Below are 21,506 nucleotides of genomic sequence, written 5' to 3'. Positions count from 1 at the left end.
GCTCTGGTGTGTAATTTAGTCCTGCTTCCACCTGTACAAGTACCATTTCTACACCCTTCTCCACAGCAATCATTCTACCTTAACAAATTCCTATCCTCTCCATTGATTACTAATCCTTGCTTCACTTCTCCCTGCAGGACAACTCTTCTGTTCTTTTTACCGTGGCATTTGCAACATGATCTTCTGCCTGTGATAAGACTAAACTTTTTTTCGGTCTTTACTTTATCCTTTCTTGAAGAACTTTAAGAGAAAGTTTTTTGGCCAATGAATCCCATCTCCTCTTTTTCACAAGCCTGCTTTTATTCATAATGTTCTTTCCAGATGGTATTAATCCATAAAAGTTTGGTGTAAAATGGTGTGTGGGCTATAGTTCATCTCTGCATCTTTGATTTAGGGAAATGTCCCTCCTTCTCTCCATTCAGGTCTTGAACTTCTTCAAAATCAGTAACTTAGCTAGACAGCACTCGGCATTTCCCATAGACTATTTAAAATGTTATACTCCCTTTCTTATTTTTTCCCTTTAAGAAATTTGCAGTTGCTCTTCTTTGATTCAAGACTGCTCTAAGATCAGCCCTTACCTCACACTCCAGCTATTTATCACATTCAAAATGGAACTCAGAATACCACTACTGACTGAATGACAGTTTACTGACTTAAAGAAGATAGTTCTTAGCTACTCCATTCATGCATGTGTGCCCTATCATCATTGGTAGCATTTATTCTCCCTTCTATTCTAACTTCTCTATGAAGTTAAAATATCATGATAATTCAATGCAATAATAAAGTCAGCAACAGTGTTACAGACATCTTTATTATTGTTCATGTTTCATTTGACTGGCTAAGGCACAATGAAATTTAACACTGAACCTACACCTAGAATACAAAAACTATGAGAGACGTGGAATACTAGGAAAACAATTATTGTTTTCTCTCTTTACCAAAAGTTCAACCTGTCAGTAAAAGGGGACTCAGCATTTCAGAAGGATGAGTCAGTGACTGAGGCGGTGTGGAAGAAGAGATTTTTAGAAGCAAAACAGAGAGGGGAAGAAAGGAAAAGATTATCTTAAAAATTCTTGAAAATTGTATATTCAGATAATCTGAGTAGAAAATACAAGGGAATAATGTTTTCCACTGCAAGAGAAATTTTTGTGATATTATAATATTGTATCCTCACAGGGAGATGTCCAGCAAGGTAAGATAGTAACTTCACCCAAAGTATTATCTTACATGCAAGTACTGCTGGGTGGAGAAAACGCACTGCACCAATAAAAGAATGCAAAAGAATACTGTCCAAGTGGTGATCATTAAAGGGGAAAAAAAAGGAGGGAAAAAAGTACACAAAGATCGGTCAAAGATTCATCATTTCTCCTTGGTTCCAAATCCACATCTTGTAAGAAGGCAAAAGTCAACTTGACTGAAGGCTACCCAAGGAAACTGAAACTGCATCAAACAGTGGAAAGAACAGTTAACAATTTTTAATGTTTATTATCAGATCAGAACAAGCCCAGCTGAGGCCACCAAGAGGGCTAGGAGCACATGACGCAGGAGGAGAAGCAGGGGGAGCTGGGTTTGTTCAGTTCGGAGAAGGGAAGGCTGCAGGGGAATCTGATTACAGTTTTCCACTACCACAAGTGAAGTGATATAGAAGACAGCCTGACTTTTCCAAGAGGTGCACAGTAAAAGGGCAAGAGGCAACAAATGCAAGCTGCAACAAGGGAAATTCCAGTTGGGACATAAAGAAAACAACTTTTCAGTGAGTGGTACAGTCCTGGGACAAGGCCCAGTCTTCATCCTCAGAGATTTTCAAAACTCAACTGCAAAAAAACCCCCTGAGCAACACAAAAGTTAGACTTACTTGAGTAGGAGGTTGGACTAGAGACTGCTTGCTATACATCCCTCCCAGTCTAAATATTTCTACGATCCTATAACTGAATGACCTTTTTCATGCCCTCCCTAAATTCCTTTTTTTAGGGAATCCAAAGTGTTGTAAATCAAAGTCAGAGAACAAAATTAACACATTTTAACATTTACTTCAGGAAAACATTTTCATTAGGAGCAGCTTGCACGCACAGAATGCTGTGCTGCAACCAAGTGTGCTTCCACTATCTCAGGCACATGGCCACTATGGCATATCATGGTCTCACAGAGAGGTTTGCAATTCTTCAGGAAGTTGATCAGCTCCAGTTCAGCACATCTAAAGATATGTCTGCTCCCAGGCAGGTTGCTAACAGGAAAAGGAATAGTATTTCTTACAGAAGGCATTTGCTGAAAATCGTAATGTGTTTAAATCTAGTTAGGATCATTAGGGTTTTTTCCCCTGAGGTTTCAGGAGTGAGCTTGATTGGTACCATGGAAAGATGATAACAGTAAGGATACCCTGGAGGAGGAGGACATCAACAAATTTCAAATCTTGGCATTTCTACTGGGGAGCAGGGAAAGCTCCAACAGCTGGATATGTTTGACAAGGAAAGGAAATGGGAAAGATGAATTGCCATTTCACATTCTAATAGATTAAATACACTAAGAACGAACTCGGGTTAGGTTAGTTGTTTCCCTTCCCCTCCTCCCCTTTTTCTTTTCCTTGTTTGGAAACCACAATCTATTTGCCCTGTCTTCACACAGTATACTTCCTGTAGGAGCTATTTGTTTATTTATCCGTTTTAATCACAAGGAAAGTATTCATTATAAAATCTCTCTTTACAGCAAAAGAGAAACCTTCCAGCCACACGGCTGACACATGTTAACTCGCAGGTATTCACAGAGCAGGTTCTGTTTTAAGCCATCTTTCAGGCAGCCACACAAAGACCACCAAAGCTGGGTGTTCAGCTCTGCCAGACCTCCCCCAGCCAGCAGCCCTTGCCAGGAAACACAGGTGACAGCCTGAATGATAAAAAGGCATTTAGAGGGGAAAAAGAAAAAATGCACTGGTTTAGTCTGGGCAGCACCTTAATATAAACCTGCAGGGGCCTTTGTGTACAGCATAGCACACAGCCATCCAAGCAGGAGCTCCAGAGCCAGTCACTCACACCTCCAGTTTCCAAAGATCTCACACTGCCCTGCCATTTATCGGGGAGGAGAAGGGTAGCTCCACTGCAGCTCTTTTCAGGGCAACAGATCTCAGAACACAGCACTGAGACAGCAAACTTTGCTCTCCCCTCCTAGTGAAAGCTTTCTGGACACAGTGGAGGGGAGCTGAGCAGAGAAGCGTGCTCTGGGATTGCAGCTGAAGCAGTTTGGAACGGCAGAGCGCTATGACCTCACACAATTTGCTCTTATTTATTTCAGCAGTTCAAAAAAAAAAAAAAAAATCCAGTGTTTAACTTCGTAAACAAACCATACTGACTTTGGCTATAAAGTTTACTGCAAATTTGTTCAGTTCAGAAAAGTTTCTCTACTGGCAAATTCTGGCAGGCAGCTCTCCAGAACTGCAGAAGAGCCGATTTGTTTTCTTAGCTCAGCCTCTCATGGGATGCACCCCAAGAGAAGGGCTCCCCAGGGGAAGTGGATTTCCCTGGTGGCAAGCAAGATATTAGCACTCAGCATTCCCAGGACAAGGCGCTGCAAATGCTTAGTCAGACCTTTTGAAGTGACCACAGTGCTGCTGTTTATTATTCTTGCCTTTCCAGTACCACCCATCTTCCTGCTGGCCACAGGCAGAGCTGCCCACTTCCCAGGTGACTGTACCAGGGAAACGGTGGCTTTTTCTACACCCAGCAGTTCAGAAGGGTCAAATTCGGGACAAAATGCTGATTTGCAAAACACATTACTAAACACAATAAAATTTTACCTTGCTGTTAGGAGGAAGAGGGGTGGGGAAAAAAGAGGGAAGGACACCACAAAAGCACGTGAAATGTCCTAACGTATAAGAGGAAGATGTGCATTGTCAACTTAGTTTTAGATATACCGACACAGTCTTTTGAAATGAAGTCAAAAGATCTTCTTATGTCAGAAAATGCATGTGCCACTCTGATGAGCAACAGAGAACCCAGAACATCTGAGCAAACACACAGTGGCACCTGCCTTCACCAGATCTGAGACAACCAGCGTTCAGTGGTGGTGCAACTGGGGTGGTTATAGATACATTGCCCAGCATTTCCTGTTGTAAGTTTCTGTCTTCATCTGTTTGTAAACTTTGCCAAAGTGTAACTATTTTGGCAGAAATTACCTATGCCAGGTGTTTGCCTCGAGCTGATTATTTTTTGGATAGCTTCATCAAAAATGTCTCAGCTATTTCCAAGAACAAAATTATGGAAAAAACCTTTGTTTTGACCACAGTAAAATATTTCATCTGCTCTGTTGAAAAGCTCTTGCACTTCCATGCTTGTAATTTGGCACAGGGTTGTCTTTTCATTGGGGCGTTACATTTATAAACAGAAAATGTGCCCATACTACATCAAGCTAAGTCTGAAAAAACACTGTTTGCACATGCTTGGAAGAGACCTATTTTGCAGCTAATTTTTTTTATTTCTAAAAGGTATAAGTCCTCCTATATTGGGCATGCTCCATTCTCTTTTCTGCAGGGTAACTGCAGTGTTCATGTACTACTCCACAGAGAAACAGAATATGCTTCAGGCCAAGGTTACAGATGCTGAGCTGGATATTCTTTGAAGCTTAGAGCATCCCATCTCCCTCTGGCAGCTGACCTGAAAGTGATAAATCTATGTTGATAACAGCTACTTCGTTAGCAAGAGTCACAGTAGCCTCGCTGATTAATTCTAAAAGTGTCATATATAAAAATATATATACACATACTTAAAAGAATATCAGGGTAACAGTTTGGGTACTCAAATTAAGAAAAGCTATAAGCATGTTGCTTATACCTTTTTTAAGAACTCATGTGTGTACATTATGACACAACCCTTAAAAACACACCTACTTTTCCTCTCTCCCCAGTCTCAGTCTCTTCTTCCCCCAATGCAAAGATGGACTATGCCCTGAGGATGAATCACGGTTGTGTAATGAGGCAGAAGAATGACTGGCTCATTTGTTAGAACATGTGTGCTAAATGTACAAGGCAGAGGGCTGCGAGGGGAGAAAAGAACTGCTAAGATGTAAGGCAAATGAATGATGCCTGAAGAACTGATTTTTAAAATTTTTTTGGTAATTCCCTTCTGTCAGAGGATACTACAGATACTGCTGAATGCAGAACGTAAATCTAATTTCTGCAGTTTGCCACTGATTGTGTGCTTTTGATTTTATCAGTGTCACCCTGTAACAGCTATCACCAATGGAAAAGATTTTTTTCAACATTATGAGCTCTCTGTATAACATTAAGGATTGAAAAATGGCATACTTAAGATGAAGATGCTTCAAACTTTAGCTCTTGTGTACCCAGCTTTCCCCCTTTCAGAAGGGGAAAAACCACTGCTTTGCTAATAGGGGTGCTGGAAAGATAGTTAATGAAATGTGTGCAGGGCATTACAGTACCAGTGATGAGCACCAAGAATCCAAAAGCGAAGTATTTACCTTATCTTCAGAACAGGGTTTAAACAGTGAGTAAGGCTGGTGGCCTTCACTTGAACTATAGAAGTTACAAATAATATTGAACAGTATCTCCTTCAGCAAATATCTCAGGCAACAAATGAAGCAGTGGTCACAGAGTGGAAAAAAACCCTCAAAACAACATACAGAGTCACGTAACTGGAGACTGTACCATAATATAGGGCAAATACAAAAGCAAAAAGTTGCACGGGGAGCGTCAGCTGTGGCACTTCCTAACTGCCAAGTGCTTATATTTACAAAGTTAGTATTTTGAAATGTAGCTTTTTGTATGCTCAACCTGTAACTAAGGTCTGATTAGCATATTCCTGACAGGCTCTGCACTGATGAAATTCGTGAAAAGTGATTTTGGGGAGGCAACTTAATAAGTAGGATCACATACTGCTTTGCTTTAGGCAGCCTTGATCTGGCTTTAGACTTTCAGTCTACTTCAATGAGGTGGAATTCTTACACATATTACAAATGTTGTCATCTATACCTGCACAACTGACTGCGGGCACAATGCCATTCCTGCATACATATATTATAAATGCATATTACATATGCTCTCTAGCATATTCACAGGATGTATATAGCGACTTAAATTTACAAAGCAAGTTTGAAGCTTCCGTGTTAAAACTTTACAGGGAAAGGGGTTGCTCTATATCTGTCTGCCCCCCTCCCGCCCTCCCCTGAATGAGTTATCTTATTTCACCAGGCTACAGCTTTAGAAAGATTGTGGAAAAGCAGAACGCAAGCTACCACATAATTTCACTTCGATCACATTTCTCCTGGTAGCAGCTTTGCAGGGATTGTTGGCAATCCAACTGTCAGCACACAGTAAAGAAGTATCAGTGCATGTCTGTGCAACACGCCGGGCTCACACGGCACAGGCCTAGATCCTGCCCTCCGTTACACATGAAGTTCACGGGGGAAAGGGAATAAGGACTCTGTTCTTCCATCTGCCCTGAATGCAGCAGCGAGGCAGGATTCCAACCTAGCACTCAGGAGAGTGCCAAAAAAGGGACTGGCTACTGTGCTGGCTGCCACCCCAGGGCCCCAGGGGTGTGAGGCCCGCCAGCTGTGGGGTGGAGCCGTGCCCCCAGCCAGCTACAGCCTCTGCTTCTGCCTCGCTGCTGGCTCAGCTCGTGGAACGACCGCTTTAAGAAAAGCAATACTGTGCAGTTCATCGTGCAGTGCAGGTGTTCACCTTCAACTATCCCTGCCCTGTGCTGGCAGAGCACCTCCAGCAGCACACACGGCCTGTGCTTGCCCGCCTTCCCACGCCACAAGGCGCAGCACCCATGGAATCCTCGGGCTGGCCTTACTCTGGAAAAGGAAATGCCGAGGAAACGAAAGCTCTCACCTAAATACAAGGAGATCAGATTTTTAACTGACTTCCCTCCCGTGCAGAGGTGTGATACAATTCCACAGACTCTCTACCGAGGCCAACCTCAGCAACTCTAACTTCACTGATGCAGAAAGGAACCCGGGGAAGAACCAAAGGTCTCTGATAAAACATACCAAGGATAGGACAGCTACCACAAGCTGAAAATTCAGCCCAAACAAGAGGTGCTTCACATTAAGGTCACAGTCCCTGTTCAGACAGAATGAATACAGTTGGTAGCAGGGTATGGTCTGTGACTCTTGTGAATCTAGTGGGAACAGACCCAGAAGTCACCAGTGTCAGGTATCCCCTGTGGATGCAGGGATGGAGACGTCCATCCGAAGGCAGAGCTCCCAGTGCTCGAACTGGCACCCCTGTGCAGAGGCTGCCAATGCACTGCAGCTGATCAACCTACCCTAGTGACACAGAAGTGTGGAAAGAATGGAAGGAACAAATTCCAGCTGTAGGAAATAAACTGCCGTGGACAAGAATTTCTTAGGCTGTTGCCCAAGCCACTGTGGAACCATAAGCATTTGACCTTGGTAGATTTGGAGAGGGTAGGACCCTTGCACACTTGATTTCACCAGGATCCACTGCTGAACTGGTGGATGAATAACAGAGATTTAACTGACAAAATGCATTTTTTCCTCCTAGAAAAGAGAAAAAAGTTTCATTCCTGAAAAATAAATTCCCCAGGTTTAAGTAACATTAGGGGCATCGTATTACTTTTGTCTGGACATACATATTTGAGGAGGTTCTAATAAACAGAACATTTCCTCTGACTTCTACTCAAAGGCACTAGCAAGCGCTGCCTTTTAAAAGTTTGATTTGCTATACTGCAATAAAAAACTTCAGGCAGGAGAATCTACTATTCAGGCCTTTTAAAATAGTTCATAAAAATGTATTAAAGGACTACAAACTGAGTTATAGGCTACCAAACAGTATTTTGATCTCTCCTAACATCCCTCATCATAGAATCTCACTGCTGCCAAACAAATACTGATTATTTTCCAAACAATCCCACCCAGAAGAGGAAGCAAGTGCACAGAAAAATCAAGGTATCTGTCTAGTACCACAGACAGTGGCCAAGCTGATGAAAAAAACCTTGGTATCACTTCACCTTGGAGGTGAGTATTCAGCCTTTTTCCAAAACTGTCACACAACAAATACAAATACAATGCATGTATTAATCTGACTGCAATTTACTCTTACATTCTACAAACTACAGTACAAACTACATTCACCCAGGGAGAGCTTGATGGAACACTTTGCAGCTAAGCTGGGACTCACTGAAGAAGAAACAGATCCCACATAGATAACCACATGAGTTTTCATGTAATCCTTTGACCTGGAAGCAATCATAATTTTCCTCTGCAAAAGCCAGTTGTAGCATCTGAATTTTTTTACCACTGGTCAACACCTTTTCGGCTTTTGTATGTCAAAAAAACATTTGAAAAAATGTAAATGTTTCACTGCGCCACAAACAATGAAAAAAGGTGTTCTGCCTGCCATCAAACCCCGCTGTTAAAATATTAACACAATGTAAATATTGTAATATTGAGGAAGTACACTGTGTCAGTACTTCCTGGCACTGTACAAGAGCTTCACTGTTCACTTCAGTCCCTGCTGTTAGTTTTAAACACACGCAACTTAAACAAGGCATCTGAGCTTCTCCAGTCCTGGTGAGGAATTTCAGAGAGGCAAAATCTTACTGTAGGTTCTCTCTAGACTAAAAACCAAAGTATTAAAAAGAATCCTTAAACCCAAATAACTATGTAGATGTCAGTACTTCTGAGGCAGAAATGATCCACAGGGTCTTTCAAAAGTCTTGGCATATTACTGCCAAACATGGAAAGATCACTGGGTATGCACTGTCCTCCCCTTCCTCAGAGAAGAAAAACAAGCTGCAAATGCCCACTGATGCCAGAAGTCTGAAAGCCTAAGTTATTCCTCATGGCAAAAGTCCCATTCCCCAGATTTGCCAGTTAAGCACATTACTTGCAATTGACTCCCTCAATTGACCGAATAAGCAGCATTTGTGTAATAAAGGGAATGAAGCAGATACCTGCCATTACTAAGCCTGTTGCTATCAGGTCTTAAGAAATGCTGCCTAGCTGCTGTAAATATCTATTTGCCGTGGAAGTGTCACAGAATAGCAGCACAGCCTCAAAAAATAGTGAAGTCAGAGAACGACCTCGCTATAGAAAACAAACAAACAAAAAACTCTGATCGGTCATACTTGCAGAAAATCCAGTAGACTTGTTCTTTGGGGACCTGGGGGAAACTGGAAGAGTTAAAAGCAGGATTTCACTCTGCTGGTTTTGGTTAATAAAAGGTAAAATCCTGACTGACGAAGTCAAAGATCTCACCAGTTTCAACTGAAATAGCATAAAGCCTTGAAATCTGAAGTTACTACTATTACTCAGACATATCTGACAAAGACCATCCTTGTCCCACAGATCTAAATTCAAAACAGAATGAACTACCAGGGAAAAATAACTGAACGTGTGAAATGTCTAATATTCCAGAAATGTCTAATACCAGCAAAACTACATGGCTAGGATTTCAAGAAATGAGTCCTACGTATTGTATGACAAAGGAGAAGTCTAAGTGCTGCTTCATGCTACCACAGGAAACACAAGAATTCCAAAACGTCACCAGCTTTCTGAAATATGCTGAATACATGGTTTATTCCAGGTTTAAGGCATCTGCTGCTCCTGAAGCTTTCTCATCTTTCCTACATGTTTCTGTAGACGAATGTGAACTAAAATAACTTGTACAATGCCTTCATGTACCAGTCAAAATATTGGATAAGGCTTATTCTTATGCATGGTTAAGAAATTGCTCTGGAGGTTAACACAGATTTTGCACTTATTTTTAACCCACAGACCCTTATTCTGGAAGAGCTCTTTCAGTCATGTATCCAGCTGCATCACAAGATTTGTATATGGTCAAGACTAACATAAATCTCCCACCCTCAATGTTTTTTCACATGTCAGTTTATCTGCTAAGAAAATGCACTATGAACACAACACTTAGCCCCTGTATCTTTCATCTTACTTAAAAGGGGAGAAAACTCTTGAGAGCTCAGTGAGCATTCAGTATATATAATAGGCATGAGAGGGCTATAAAAAGTCTAGGAACAAGACATTATTCCAAACTGAACTACTTACTGTGAGGGGGGTTGTTCATTTGTTTGTTTTTTAAAGATAAACATGGGGGGGTGTTGCCTGTTTCATGAAATATTATAGCTAAGATCCTTCTCCACTTCCATAAATGGATGTTTTTCTTACTCTCAGTGGGTGGTCTCAGAGTTTTGACAGAGGAACATCACAAGCTAAAAACATAGGATGCTACAGAGATAGCCCACCTGCAGCGGTGGTGGATGTGAAGGGGCAGAGAGAAGGTGATTGCAAAGGCCAAAACAGACTGTGGTGGGGGAAATCAAAGGTCAGAAATGTATTCACAGGGCTAACAATGGGGGAGCCCCAGTAAAATGAGCAGCCAAAAAGCATGGATAGATTAGAAAAAGAAAGGATGCAGAAAAAAGACAAAAATGTTAGTTGTTCACTTATGCTGTTATTATTTTTTAAAAATATCTGAATAAGAAACTCAGGTAGGGCTTAGCATTCCTTTTAGTGTAGTTAAAGCATTTTGAAAACTGGTTTCTTTTACATTTCAATTTTATGTTAGTTAATTTAGGGAAAAAATCTTTAAAAGTTCTGGTATAAACCTAACATCAGTGCAAACACCTGTTACTACTTTGTGTGTTGCTTGGTTTCTTACCTGTTTTCTACCAGAAAGTCTACCACATATTTCTTCAGACAGTAGAGATGGGCATCCATCAGCCCTGTTCTGATGTGCATTCTGGGGTGCCTGGAAAAGAATAAAAAAGGGAAAATCATGGAGTTTTGCATGGCCACTTATAAGAGCTTGACTTTGCAATGAGGTCAGGGGATAGCAAAAAGTGTGCAAAGGTCTGTTCCTTTCCATCTGCTGTTGGATTGACAGAAGAGAACAGTGCAGGCTGCCATTACTGGGCTGTGTCTATAAACTTACACCTGCTGGCCCTGGGCTGATTTGCTGTGAAAGAAAACACCTCCTCCAAGGAGTCATTACTCCTGCTACATCTTCTCATGTAAGTGGAAATTGCACATTACTGGGCAGGAAGCCAAAGTAATGGGCCCAGAGTGCTAAAAGTTACAGTGGGTAATGTCAGGGTACAATAATTCAAAGCTTCTGGCGAAGTGCCTGCCTTAATATGCAAGGCTGGGCATGTTCTGCTAGCAAACACAACAACACTACTGTATTTTCTCCAACACTTCCTGGAGGGAAATAAGGGAAGGAGATAGGGTCTGCTCACCTTTCCTACACTACACATTACAAATGACTGCCACAGCTCAATTACAAAGGATTTGCTTATCCAGCCCAGTAAGGTGGAAAAGATCAGTAAAACTCCCACTCATCGTAAGGCAAACAGGGAAGTCTTCGCTTTCAGAGCAGTGGCAGGTTAATATTTCAGAACCTCAGGAATCTCCCATAGCTTCAGTATTTTAAGAATGAAGTTTAAATCACAAAGACTCACTGATAACTTCTATTGTTTCTCTTTATGCATTCTCTGCTCTTGGATAATGGAAACCCTTTTTGGAATCTGTCTCAAAGCAGCTAGATATTTTATGCCAATATTATTTTCCATTCCACAAACCTGTGGCCTTATTTAAGAGTGTTCTGGCTGTCTGAACACTCCCCACTAGTTCTGAGGACAGGAAAGCCACAAGAATATTTAGCTTGCAGATTAAAAAAGACAAACCACAACAACAGTCAGAGACTACACTGAGCTGTTCAAGACACCTGTAACTGCATTTCTGGTCAGAGGTTACTAAGGATAGATATTTCAATCCACAACTGAAACTGTCTCTGGTTCCATTTTTCCTCCTTTGATGCCTGCATTTCATAATGAAGTCTGAATGAACATATCTTACCAGTATATTCTATCCAACTTTGTTTGCTTAATCCAGAACACGCTAAAGGCAGATGCTTGTGATCATAATCACTTTTATTATTTAGTTAGCCCAGCAGAAGGATCACTCACAAATTGGGCATACATATATATTTTTTTTTCAGTGTGATAGTATTGGTTTATACATATATTTATATATATAACCCAATACTACCACTCTGAATATTTAGTAACACCAAAGCTGTAAGCATATCAGGTGTTCTAGTAAGCCATTTTTCAGTGTATTTCTCAATGAATGCATTGAACTACCAAAGTATTTAAGTCTTAACATTTTATGACTTAGGTGGCATTTCTCAAGCATGCCATACAATTCAAGCTAGGCATATTTTTGACTATAACAAAATTCCTCAAGTCCCATTTGCAAAGGAAAGCTCCTATAATAGCAGTACAACACTTTGCAGTGAAGTATGTAGTACTAAAAAAAATGATATATGCACTTTCAGTAGATTACTTCATTAACAAAACATGAGCTCACCTAGCAATGCTCCAGTACTGATGTTATCGGTGGCCCAGATGTTGCTGTGGAAGTCAGCCCAAATAGCAATGTTCCTTATGCAAAGAGGATAGGGAATCCACTAATTTTAATGAGGTCTTGCAGTTGGAAGTCAGCAGACTCCCTCCTGTCCTGCATCCTGAGAATGGTTTCCACATTTTGTGTATTTATGAGGGGGAGAAATTTCACATCTTCTCTGAGAAGGGCTCCCTTGTATTTATGTAACGAATATAATAGTTTACTGGGAAAATGAACAAATCAATGGAACAAGGCAATAAATATGTAAAAATATAGAAATGGATGCAATATGGAAAGGAGAGGGGAAAATGGGAGGAAAAACCTCCAATTCTTAACTTGAAGATGACAAACATGACAAAAGTTCCTTTAGTGCCAGAATGCCAGATTCCTCCTCTTGCTATTCAAGATCTATCACAACCCTGCTTAAACACCAGGCAGGGGAAGGCTGCAGGGGTTAGGCACCAAAGCAAGGGCATAAAACAGGAACCCCCCAGTAAAAGCTGGTTCTGTTGCTGTGTCTGTGTGCAGTCTCCCCACCTGCAAACTGGAACAAGGCTATTTAGCCACACCGCAGGACACTGAGGATTTGCAGGCTGAAGTTTGTATCTGCATGCAAGTATTGTACCAAGTTTTTCTGTAGCTAAGCAACTTTGTTATAAAGTTATACAAAATCAGTGGAAGTGGACAAACAGTAGCACAGTGCTGTCCTCCAGCTCCTCCATCACACACAAAAAAACCCCCACAAAAAGCAGCCAGACAACAAGACTTACTGAAATGCCACTCTGAGTTAGTTTTCAGTGTAGAATATACTAACAATAACAGAACATCATGCTGGACAAGAGGGAGGTCCCACAATGAAATCCTCTGAAATACAGACCACCTAAGTGATTTGCAACAGAATAGTCCCAGAGATTAATATTATAATCACAGCTTCAAAGGTCAAACAGGCAAGTTTGGGCACATGCATAAACAAAGCTGTGATTTCTGTAAACCAGACTCGAGGAGAGAATAGCCACACTAAACCAGACTGATAAGAGCACTCTATCATAACAAGCCACTAAAGATAATGCTAATTTTCATTGACTAGTACTTAAACCAGTTTATCTTCAGGTAAAAGCAAAGGAGCCAAATAATCTAACAGATAACAGCAAACTCCATCACCATTTCAAATGAGCATCTGGTTACTAATATCGAGAGCCACACTGCCTTCTCATGCCTCTGATCTCCCACTCCATCAGCTAATCTTTACAACATATGAAAAATGAGCCCCGTCGCAAGGAGCAGCCGATAGGGAGAGAATCGAATAACAAACAATGCACGAGCTGACGCACCTCGACTTACTGCTCCGGGGGAGATAATACAGAAGGCTTTTAATTATATCATCAAAGCAAGGGAGAAGGTACTAGGAGGGGCTGGCTGCAGATGGTTAAGTGTTAATGAATGCCGGGTTGGGTGGTTTATCAAAAGAAAAAGCCTGGATATGTATCTGAGAGGGTCACCCTTGAGATGAAAGTTGTAACAGCCATTGTTGGGGCCCTTTAATGAGCGAGGAATGTCAAATGTGTACCCGCTAAGAATCATACCAATTACTAAATGAACTTTGGTTCAATCTAGCAAATGTAATCAAGCACAAGTCATTAAAATACATGGTAAAGCTCCCGTTGGTGCTGCCACTATAGTGTCTATTATTGTGTGTGCTCCCATGCAAGGGAGGGGGCTGCTCCCAGTTGTAAGCTCTGTGTGTTATGTTAAGTGATGGCAGGTTTTAGTCCTAATGATGAGGCACGGAGGGCTCCCTGGCAGAAAGTCGACAATGAGGAGCCTAGGAGAGGTCTGTGGAGAAGTCAGGGAAAGATCAGCAATTAAAAGCGCAATTTCAAAGAATGCAATTTAATGTGTAAAATTAGCTTTTATTAGCACATAATTCCACAAAATCCTGACTCGGGATGAGGGTGCATAAAGGTCTGCAACAGTCCTTAGAAAGGTCTGTGCCCGTAATTCCTGACACGCCATTGTGAAATAATAAGCAGTACTAACAGGATTGATGCATGCTTCATACATGGCATTGCTTTGAAAGTGGAGCCCGGGAGCTTTTCTCTCCCTGATAACCTCCCTCAGGATTTCCTCCCTCAGGGAAATCAACCACTGATAGAGCAAACTTCCCTTGTTTAAAGGCAAAAAGTCGGACAATTGTTTCAACTGTAAACTAATTAAGAGAGATTACCACCAAGAGCTGGAGGTTCCAACCAGCCCTGTACTCCCACTGACAGTGTGATAATGCCAGGCTGGGGTCAAAATCATAAATCTGAAGGGAGCACACACAATGCTTAAAGCCAAAAAGCCTCTCTACTAAGCATGGGATATTGCCACATTAACCTCACCACCTCACAAATAAACTAGCTGAGAAAGAGAAATCCCATGGCCTCTTTCCCTTTAACTTCATACAGCTGTTGACGGAAAATATGAAGGTCTTTAAATAAGCTCAAGGACCTGAGGCTGTCCGTACTCTAACACTAATCCAAGCAATGACACAATAAAAATCCAATCATACCTGCTATAAACCTGGCTCCTGAGCTGATACCTGAATTACATCCACCATGGGCTCATGGGGTATTAGTTCATCTTCCTCCTCATCCTTCCAAAGTAAATAAATAACAGCATGCTAAGTACAAACTATGCGTTCCACACTAGTTTCTTTTCTAATTAATGGCATGTAGCTCACACAGCCCATGCAGCCAAACAGTCTACCACATTCTTCCTATCCCTCACACTACGAACTGTATTCCTGTGTGAAGCAGCAGTGCCATCCAGTTCAAACACACGGTGCTGACCCCTGCCTGTCTGCACCGATGTGGTGCTCTCGTGTTGATACAAAGCCAGTGTACAGATCAACACGCAGAGAAGTCTCACAGCAAAAGCTGCCAGACCACCTTTAATGTCTCAAGCATTCCTGCTTTTAAAGGAAAAAAAAATAATCCCTAAATCGCATTGCTCATTTACGGGACAGCTCTTGGCTGTAAACTCACCAATAATAAAAGACCACTGTTACACTGGCTCTTCAAAAATCCCAGACACCTTATGACCTTAATTTTTTTTTTAATTTTTTTTTTTTTTCCAGAGTGCTCTTGGCCAAAAAGATCCCAAAGCACTTAGCCAAATGAATGTCCCCACTGTATGCCGGGCCTCCTTTGCCCACCGGTGAAATGCTGCCACCTCTGGGCTGAACAGCCACGGTGGTGGAGGCGCTGGCCGGGACCCCCGGGGCTGCCCCGTGCCCCTCACCCGCTGGCTGCAGAGGAGCAGGGGTGAATCAGAGGATGCTGCTTCTTGGGTGGAACAGCTGTTTCAATTCTGGCTGTGGGGGATACCTCAGTGGCACAGGCTACTATGAGGTGTCTCACAAAGCGTGCCAAGGGTGGGGTGAACCTGACTTCTGTTTCCCAGCTCAGAGGCATCCCCTCACCACTTCCCTTCCTCCAGTTTTGTAACAACCTCATTTAAAAAGACAGGAGGACAAGATGCACTTTGGTCCTCCCTTGAGGACCTGGCAAGGGAGGACAGGCCATGGCAGCTCTGGTAACTACCCACCATCCATCCCATCCACCCTCACAGCTGCTGCAGCTAAAGAGACACTGCACCAGGAATGGGAAGTACTTTCCAAACGAAAATGTTTTATTGATCTAGTGACCTAAGTTGCTTGAAAGCCTTCCGAATAATAAATATTTTTCACTTAAAACCTTCACCACATGCCATTTTTCTTTGTTGTATTATGTTATTAATATACCCATGAGACTATAATACAAACTATGAACCTACTTCTGACAAAAACATGCTGAAAACTTTTTGGTAAAGGAACAAACTTTCATTGAAAGCCAAAGATTAAATCATTTTCCCAAGTATAAGGAGTATAGGTTAGCAGTCAGAACTCAGGATTAATATTTGCTCAAGGTCAGTAATGGTTTACAATAAGCCAGTGTGACCTCCCTGTAGAAAGAGTCGTTTTCTTGGCACCAATGCTGTGCTTTAACTTTAACATCTCTCCTGACTTCAATGCTGACTAGCAAGGGTGCCAATGGCTGTGCAGCGAGCTCATCCCAGGAACTTATAAAAAATGTTTTTCTTCATCCTGCTTCAGCTTCCCCATATGAAAAAGAGAGTAATTCCTCACCCACCCCAAGTCCGAGGAGTGCTCCCTGAGGGGTGGGCGGCCACGTCGCTGGATGCACGTGCATCCCCCCGGGAACACACTGGACACAGCTGCTGGTGAAAGCATTTCCCTAAACCTGGTTCTAAGGGTCCTCTCTACCATACTGAGTGTGAATAGCTGTAGGAAATAACACAGGGGCTGGGCTGCCCACAGCACTGCTGCCCCTCTTCTCTTTCTCCACTGCTGGAAAAACAGAGTTCGAGCAAATATTTTATACTCTGTGGACACTTTTATACAAGATTCGAGTCTGCTGGAGTCCCCTGATTGCTACATAGAAACTGGGAAAGCAAAAGAGAGAGACCAAAATGATAATAAGCCTGGAGTTTGGTGTGAACAGAAGAGAATACACTGTGAAGGAGGGCGGGGACTGCCAGAGACATTATTAATAGGTTTTACCCTTGAGCTCTGGCAGCTACTTGTTCTATACACAGAGGAAAAGGATTAATCAAGCCTTGCACGTAAAGGTTCTTTCTATGGTCTGCCAAAATATTTAAAGCACTATATACAAAGTGTAAGCCTTATTATTATACACATTCAATGTAATCATCTTATGCTACAGTTAAGGCCAGGATGACAATAAAGTAGATTATTGTGCACTATAACCAATTCAATTCCAACACAACGGGACATGGCTTAGTCACTTAGTTCAGATCTGGTATTTGAGCTTATTTTTCTTATGCTGGACTAAACTGTGATTTAAGAGATTTAATCAAGCTTTGGAAAATGCTTTCTTTGCTAAAGAAGAAGAAAGAACTAAAAGTCTGCACCTGGCAACCGTAATCATTTCCAATTTTCAGCTCATTTTGCTTCCTACTTTGTGGAAATTCACCTTAGTAAATAATTGTTCCCTAAAATCACCAGGGCTGAAAGGATGACAACACATCAGAGGAACAAGTTTCAAGAAAACAACTGAAGCTGGAGGATTGTACAGAGGCTACTGAAGAACAGCAGCTCCTGCTGATCCCTCCTATGCCAGTTCCCAAAGGGCTAAGCAGCAGACATATGATATATTTTCTTAAATCAAATAATTACAGTAAATGCATGGGAAACAGTGAAACTGAATACTAGGTCAAAGCTGCAGGTCACTAGCAATATATAGCAAGGCTGACACAATTTCTTCATGTCAATGGCCTACACTCAAAGGCAAACAAAACGGTGCTCGGCCGTGTGAGCCTTCCTTGACAAGGCTCCAAAGACCTTCTGCACCTTCCAGGTGAGGTAGGTCTTACTTAGAATCTTTGATCTGCAAAATTTGGGAATTTAAGACAATGGCATACCTTCGGACTACTAAAACACACAGGCAAAAAATAAATTCTCCCTCCCCCAACCGTAAATTGCAAGTAAAAGCAGAAGAAAAAAAAAACAACCCAAAGCTGAAATAAGCATAAAAGTGTTTCCCTTGTACTTCACAGGGCCCAGGAGCAGAACAAACTGAAGCTGTCACACATACACTTGGGTTTCCCACTGTGAGTAGCCATCCAGGTACCTCATGAAAATCACCTACTTCTGCACCACCAGTTTATTAAAATTAAAAATCCCTCTTTAAACCTGTCACTGTGCATAGGCCATAGCTGACCACTCACTTCCCTTTTCTGGGATCTGAGAAGCAAATGGGCTCTTTATGACAGAAGGTGCATGTGAGTCCTTCTTTAGAAGATACTTCCATTCAAAACAGTTAAGTCTCACAGTACTGAAGAACAACCTGACAAGAGCCTGACAGGGTTAGAAGGAAGAAGAGGAGGAGAGAAGAAAGAAAAGAGCACTACATGTTGTTTGTCAGACAATGCAGCACCTGGCTCCCACCTACACTTAGAGTCTAGAAAGCAAGAGGACACAAGCTTTGAATCCAAAACCGGTAAAAATTCAAGTGTAATGGTTTAAATAACTAAAATCTACCCAAATCCAGCCAATGTAAATCCGGCCCTTCAGCAGTAAATCTGGCAATGCTCATTTCCTTCATGTACTGCAAGCGAATTATACTTTGCTCCTGCTCCTCAAGGGTCTGCAGCTTCCTCAGCTGATGCTTTGACCTGTGTTTTCCTTTGATTTCCCTCAGCACCTACTGCTTCTGCCTCACTTTTGATTCACAACAAGCTTTTGCTGCTGTATCTATTCACATCTCAACTCCACTGGAATCTGGACACTTTAGCACTTGGCACAGTAACCATGCTGAAAATATCCCAACAACTGAAAGTGTCAAATATTTAACTAGATAATGAGAACAGCTTTATCTCAGGCAGAAATTAAAGTGGGCACAAAACCTGGCTCTGCCACCACTATGGAGGGTGTGACCGGCAGGACACAGGCTGCTCCACGTCTCAGCAAGGCTGAATGGGTACATAGAAGAGAAATACATTTTAGGGGGAATTATGCTAAGGAATCAGCAGTCAGACTTCATGACTCTTGCTTCCCTGTAGAAAAACAGAGGGGAGGTGTTTCCCAACTTGGTTATATGAAGTCATGGCTCCACCTGTGTATTCAGACACATCCTCAAAGATGTACTAGTCTGGATTTAGGACAACATCAACCTTGAGCCATGACATTTCAGGCCAGTGAGAGACATCACAGCTCAGGATATCATCAGCTTTAGAGTACAGCCCAGTCCTGCAGTGAAAAAACACCCCAAGTGACAGGACCATCACACGAGAAATGCAGGTATACTAATGTTCTTTTCTAGTTTAAAAGAACATATTATTTATCAACTAATATTTTGACGGTATCAAATAAGAACTTCATTAAAAGAAAGCCTTAAAATGTAACTCTTTTTTGCAGAGTGAGAGAAGAATTAAAAATCAAAGGAGAACTGAAGTCAGATTGAAGCCACTTGCAGACATCTCTCATCTTTTCAGCTCAAACGAACTTTATGATTAATTCTTTAATAGCTAACTGGCATTTTACAAAACACCATTAGAAAGACCATGCAATGGTAAATGTATCAGGAAAAAAAAAGGAAAAAAGACTAGAAACAGAAGACTATCATTATCCCGAGATGACCTTAACATCGAAATTTGCATCTTTTTAAACGAGTAATTACAGTGGTTACAACCACGCTGGATTAGTTTCTGGTTAGACCAGATTACTCATGATTTAAAATTTCTAGATTTGTTAATAGCTATAACAGAAGTTGCTGCTTTGTATTACTATAAGTAACTGAGCTTAGACCTAGAATACTTTCAGGAAGATGCTAAAGTTGGAGCACTACGGCATTAAGCCCAGCTGAACAAAAACATACACTGCACTGAGGACAGAGCTGGATTTCTAAAAATCTTTCTCATCTTTCACCCATTACTAGGACCTGAATAACAGCCTAAGGTTGGGCCTCTCTTCGTACAGTAGGTAGGAGTTGCCTTTACAATAAGTAGGAGACAAAGCAAAGCAAACCAAAATAAAATTACAAACAAACAAAAAACCAAGACATGCTAGTGAAGGAAAAGCTGCCTGGATGGCTAATAATGCACTACTCATCTATGTATTTTCACAATTTAAATATTATTTTTTATAATTTTTAGCTGCAGTTACAAAGTCCAGTTTTTGGCCAAAATTAGCATGTATTTTTTTGCTATGATAAGGAGACACCAGCATATTACTTGTCTGGAGACAGTGTAGCTTCAGCAGTGAAATAAACAGGAGAAATGTCATTAGTCTAAAATTCAGTGGTCCCCAACAGTGAAAACAGTAGTAGAGAACCATTTCCAGCACATATCACAAGCTTGTATTGAAAAGCAAGAGACAAGACAGCAACTGAACCCTCTCTTGCTTGTGCCACTTGGGGTAGTGAGTTAAACCTCACAGCCCAGAAGCAATAAACTGGCCATGGCAAGGACCAGAGTTCAGATGTTCCATCATTTACTCTTAGAAGAACTCTCTGTACAAAGATCAGAGCGGCAACAAATCCAATCCTCACCTTTTGCAAGGCTAAACTCACGGTAGGACAATTTCCTCATCTTGAAACATTTAGCCCAACAGAAAGAAAAAGCAAATGGATAGTGGATGACCTGAAGATTATCATTTACAGTTTTACATCAACCTCAAATACTATTAAAACAAAACAACTTCTATTCCCTTCTTGTTTGGAAAAGACTGGGACCATTCTGTCTGTGGTTGTGGACTGTTTCAGTATTATCCAACTGCATAAACGAAACTAGTGTCAAAATTAAGTTTTAAATGGCTTGAGGTTTATAGGAATTAAAGAAGGAAAAATTAAATTTGAAACTCTGCTTGTTTACTAGCACTAATTAAATATGCCAGATTTCTGGGCAAGCTTCCTAGCCTGTGGCTACTACGTTACTGGCTTGTAAAACAGTCAACAAGTGCACGAGTACAAAGCACAAATACAATAACAGAGATTTCGTGTACAGTCCTGCCCTTAGTTTATAAAGAAAAAAAACTTACTAGAACCAATCTGTAACTATAAAGACCTATGCTAACCCTCTAGACTATATTAGTAATATAAAAAAGGGCCAAGTCTACAATGGTTGCTTTCGCAGAGACAGTTAAAAAAAAAAAAAAAAGTAAATGCAGAGAGAGGTAAAAAGCAATAAGCACAACCAAAATGAACAGGAAGCCTTAAAAGACCAGTTTACTTCTAAAAATTCCATGCTTCTGGGCTCTGCTTTCAAAATAATTTGCTATTAAAAATAAAAGGGAGGTTTTGCACTGCAACAGAAGAGGTGGGTCTGATTATTCCCACCACAGAAGCCACGCTCCTCACAAATAGATTTTATTATTATATTGGAATTCACTATAAAGTAGGTTTATTCTAAAGAGCTGGAATTGCACATTTAATGGGAGCATAGGCTATATTGATAAGTGTATAGTCCTTTACACTCTACACTTTTAAAACAGGTAATATCTTCGCGCTCTACATTTTAAAGAAACCGGGACAACAAGCCCACAGTCTGTG

The 21,506-nt window shown here is 41.3% G+C and overlaps 1 protein-coding gene across 2 annotated transcripts in view; it reads right to left on the bottom strand.

Moving 5' to 3' along the window:
• The window catches only part of EIF2B3 (eukaryotic translation initiation factor 2B subunit gamma), a 99,879-nt gene that overhangs the window by 39,345 nt on the left and 39,028 nt on the right, over positions 1-21,506 (bottom strand). Inside the window, exon 5 of one of the 2 annotated variants that reach the window (XM_064665391.1) lies at positions 10,652-10,741. The exons of the other annotated variant lie outside the window; for it this stretch is intronic. Within the exon in view, the coding sequence (XP_064521461.1) occupies positions 10,652-10,741 (90 nt within the window). The remainder of the gene's footprint in view (positions 1-10,651; positions 10,742-21,506) is intronic. 2 annotated transcript variants of the gene reach the window in all.

The sequence above is a fragment of the Pseudopipra pipra genome, chromosome 9 (genome assembly GCF_036250125.1).
Source record: "Pseudopipra pipra isolate bDixPip1 chromosome 9, bDixPip1.hap1, whole genome shotgun sequence".
Lineage (NCBI taxonomy): Eukaryota > Metazoa > Chordata > Aves > Passeriformes > Pipridae > Pseudopipra > Pseudopipra pipra.
Note: the sequence above shows the minus strand (reverse complement) of the source record. Positions and strands in the feature narration are given on the sequence as shown.